At 40.9% G+C, this 4,099-nt stretch overlaps 1 protein-coding gene across 2 annotated transcripts in view; it reads right to left on the bottom strand.

The window, feature by feature from the left end:
* The window catches only part of rbbp8 (retinoblastoma binding protein 8), a 6,736-nt gene extending 4,054 nt beyond the window's left edge, over positions 1-2,682 (bottom strand). Inside the window, exons 1-8 of one of the 2 annotated variants that reach the window (XM_035656411.1) lie at positions 2,567-2,682; positions 1,967-2,087; positions 1,838-1,880; positions 1,650-1,745; positions 1,479-1,570; positions 992-1,064; positions 507-688; positions 331-420 (exon numbers count right to left, since the gene is read on the bottom strand). In XM_035656411.1, coding sequence (XP_035512304.1) covers positions 331-420; positions 507-688; positions 992-1,064; positions 1,479-1,570; positions 1,650-1,745; positions 1,838-1,880; positions 1,967-2,066 — 676 coding nt within the window. In that variant the 5' untranslated portion in view covers positions 2,067-2,087; positions 2,567-2,682. Of the gene's footprint in view, positions 1-330; positions 421-506; positions 689-991; positions 1,065-1,478; positions 1,571-1,649; positions 1,746-1,837; positions 1,881-1,966; positions 2,513-2,566 lie in introns of those variants that run through there. The other variant, XM_035656402.1, reaches the window with a different exon arrangement.
* Between the last annotated feature and the right edge of the window lie 1,417 nt (positions 2,683-4,099).

The raw sequence follows: 4,099 nt of genomic DNA, 5'->3' as shown, positions 1-4,099 counted from the left end.
GTTAGCATGTAAACAACATTAGCTTTCACCGGTAGATATTGACTGAAGTAGAATAGCTAGCTAGTTAGAAAGTGTTTTGCTAACATTACCTAGCTAACTTAAGATGTGACTAATATGTTTAACCATCTGCAAAAAATGTTGTCGTCTTTCTAACACAGACAGAACAACAAGGGGCGGGACTAAGGAACGGTCACCTGGTTCATCAGTCCTCTGGGTAGAGAGGTGGCCAACACCAGTTTTTCAATTCTTTTGCATTAGTCTTACTGTTTTTACGTTTCTCCATTCTAAAATAATGATGAGATAACAGGAGTACAGTGAAGGAAGTCACACCTGAGATTTGAACTGCGTCCAGTTCACATGTGTTGGGTACAAGCACTTCTGCTCTTCCAGGATTCTTCGCAACAGGCTCCTTATTCAGTTCTTTAAAAAGACCAACACATTTTAGAGGTGATTCAGATAACAGATGGGCATTAAACAGTCTGAAAGTTACTTTAAAGCAGACTGACCGCTGAAGAGTGAGTTGTTAGACTGTGGCAGAGGTATCTCTGCATAGCGAACACGCTTCATTTTGTCAATATTTCTACGCTTCTTCAGTTTGTTCGCCACGGGCAGCGAGCTTGGCAGGACCGGCGAGTCTGGGATGAAGCCTTCTTCTTGCTCCGGGGACGAGGGCCGCTGGAGCTCTGAGCTGATACAAAGAACACCTGCGATACTGAAATGGGAACTGAAACTTTACTGTAAATGCTCGTTCCAGAGAAGAGCACCACAGCTTCAAAACTCACTAAACATGGAGCCTTAAACTTGTCCTCCCATGGAAATGTATAGAGGAAATTTGAAACCTGAACTGCACTCCAAGCAGAAGTGAAACCACTATGATGTATGTTTACCCGAGTACTTGTAGTGGTCTTAGGTAGCTTTTACAGAAAAATGCCATCCATTTCATTTTCCAAATGTCAAAGAGCAGACGACTGTAACACACTAACGGACTTACCGAGACATCTTTAATTTTTGCAGTTCAGCGTGTAGTTTCATGTTTTCATCCTCAAGACTGTTTCTTTCATTCTCTGTGGAACGAATGAGACACAACCGTGCTTTACACACACAGTCTTTGACATGCCAGTAGTCATATCTAGTGGTAAACTTGTTTAGTCAATATAAACCCAGAATATACAGTAATATATGTCATGGGTTCTCATGAACAAAGCCTTGTCTATATTTAAACAGGACTTACAGCCATGCTAGCGGCTCTGTGAGGCTGTATATAGGCACAGCTGTGCTATGAGCTCAAAAAAAGGTCATATTAAACTTCAAACTACAGTTGGTTGACTTCTTCTTTCATAGGTGGTTCAAGGATCTGGACTAAGTGTATAAGCAGAACATAAACCTGCTCTTTCTTTGTTCCAACAGGGAGGGTGTTGAGCTGTAGTGTGTCGTCTGTCTCTATCCGACAGTGGAATAACAACAAAAAGTAAACTCACTCAGTTTGGCGATGAGGCGCAAACTCCGATCCTGGTTATTTGTCAGGTTCTCCTCTAAGACGGCACATCGATCACATTCTCCTGCACGGAGCCTGGAAACAGTGGACATAGCTGGTGGTCTTTGTGACACACTGTTGTTTAGCAAAGTGAACCTGTTGTGAAGGAAGTTACCTTTCCTCCAGCAGACCGAGGGCATCCTGCAGAGTTTTGTTTTGCTCCTTCAGCTGCTGGTTGCGATTGTGAAACACCTCAAGTCTCTGAGCATCTCTGTCGAAAACAAACGCACTGACGGGTTACTAATGGAGACACAGGTGGGATTACCGTCTTTACCATACGCATTACAACACAAGCATACTCACAGACAGCGCTCCTTTTTCAACTTGCCCACTTTTGCCTCCAGTTCTGACGACAGTAACAAATGCAGTGTTGGAGAGTTAAACAGAAACACAATGCAAGAGTAGACTGAGAGTACATCCTGGGTCAGTTACCTCGCAGTGCATTGTGGTGGCACTCTCCCAGCCGCCTCCACAGATCCTCAAACAGGTCAGCTGCTGCGGGAGTCCCGCTGCTGAGGCCGGGGCTGCTCATCCTCCATCCACTGCTCCGACACTGCCAACAGCTCACCATTAAACACATGTTGCTCTCTCAATGTATAGTCCAACAACTACATTATACTGCGAGCTCAGCATTGTTTCAACCCGGACAGAAGTGTTTCTAATGAACAGTAACAATATTTTGCGCATTATCATCCGTGTCCTTTTTCCCTCTTAGGTTACCTGGTTTGTATTCGGAGACTCGCTACAGATTAACATAACAACAATACGTGATAATAAATAACATTACATTTGACAGTCACTACTGACGCGTTTTAAAACTGAAACGTTCACGCTCACCTTACACATAACACACAACACAAAACACTGAATTGTTTGTATCTATCTGCTTTCAAAGTAAACACGAATGCGCTATTTGCTTCTTTTGTAACGTTACGCACATTTAACAGCTTTCCCGGGCTGTAAACAAACTAACATTGTCCCCACGGTTACAAACGCTAACGTTACTCTGGTTTGATAATGAGCCACACTTACAAACACGAAGAGGCTTATAATCGATTCAACTGACAGACAAACACATTAATGTAACAAACACATTAATGTGACGTTACTCTCGTGTTCACCACACAACTACAAAATCCAAATTCGCGCGACGAACTGCATGCTGGGAAGTCTTCTTCTTCTTCTGTGGAGTTTTATGACGGTTGGTATCCGTAAGCGTCACATTACCGCCATCTACTGGATTTCAACAGTTTCACAGTCTTCTTCTCTTCGTCAAACGTCCAACTACTACTACTACTACTACTAATAATAATTAATATCATTATTATAAAGCTCTGACATTTTAATTGGCTGCCCTGGTTGTCAGTCAACACTGTATTAGCGGTCACTGTAGTTATCTACTTATAGGTTGATACACATTCTTGGACAGTGAGGTTATGTAGTTACTCATGTAAAGATGAATTAATCAGCGAGGTGCTGTTCGGGGCCAAGAATCGCAAAATGACACAATGAGGGAGAAACAGATTAGATTATTCTTATATTTGTTTTTATTTTTGGTCTTTCTTAAGAATACAAAACAAGAACCAAAATCACAAAAATAACATTTACAAAACAGATTATTTAACTGAGGTGACTGAGGCAACATATAAAAGCATGTCTGAAACAGTGATATTGGTGTGTTAGCCTGGAACCTTGAGGTAAAACAGCCAGCAATGAAAAAAGGTCAGATGTCTTTACAAACGGTTTTGAATTAGTGCTTTGCTTCAGTAGTGCTATAATTCACAAATGGAGTTTAACAATATCATGTTTTCCTAATGTGTCCACAGTTAGCAGTGATCTAATGGTGTAGTGCTTCAGACCTACCTAAGAACAATTTGATTATTGTGAGATATAGGTTGAATATTCTAGGCATGTCGCACTGTATGGCACCATTTCTAATAGTTTCTATTTTAATCCTCTTCAATACACACACACACACACATATACATACGTAACACTGTTTCTACTCACACATTCTCTTAACTCTTAAATGGGTGCAAATGATTTCCAAGAACTTCCTCTACTTGTTCCCCACCAAGAATACTTCCGGCTAAAAGAAGTGAATAGTTTTAATACCAAAAAATGTTTGCAAGCTGGAAACAGCTGCTCCACACTTTTGGAATCGTTTTCTAAAAAGTTGGACAGGGCAGGAGAAATAAAACACGTGTTGGAATGGCCGTCAGTCAGAGGCAGAAACTCAAAGTCCCATCTTTTTCCTAAAATACAAAAATGGTAAGACGAAATGCATACACTGCATCACTGAGAGAAAGAATAAAAACCTAGCGTCACTTACCAAAACACAAAGCAGTGAAAATAGTACAGTTTGTTCTGCACTTGTTTGTGCAGGTATGTTTTTGCATGAACAAACGTTTGTTGTCTTTTCTTTCTCATGTAAGACATGGTCACTGGTGATTCAGCATTGCAGATTATTACTTTTTTTAGTTCCTTTGGATGTGTGCCATTTGTTGATTTTGCATCTGTCACAGCAGGTAGATTGAGCTAGCATTACTTCATATATATATATAT

The sequence above is a fragment of the Morone saxatilis genome, unplaced genomic scaffold (genome assembly GCF_004916995.1).
Source record: "Morone saxatilis isolate NCDOM2014 unplaced genomic scaffold, NCSU_SB_2.0 Contig0, whole genome shotgun sequence".
NCBI classification, from domain to species: Eukaryota; Metazoa; Chordata; class Actinopteri; family Moronidae; genus Morone; species Morone saxatilis.
Note: the sequence above shows the minus strand (reverse complement) of the source record. Positions and strands in the feature narration are given on the sequence as shown.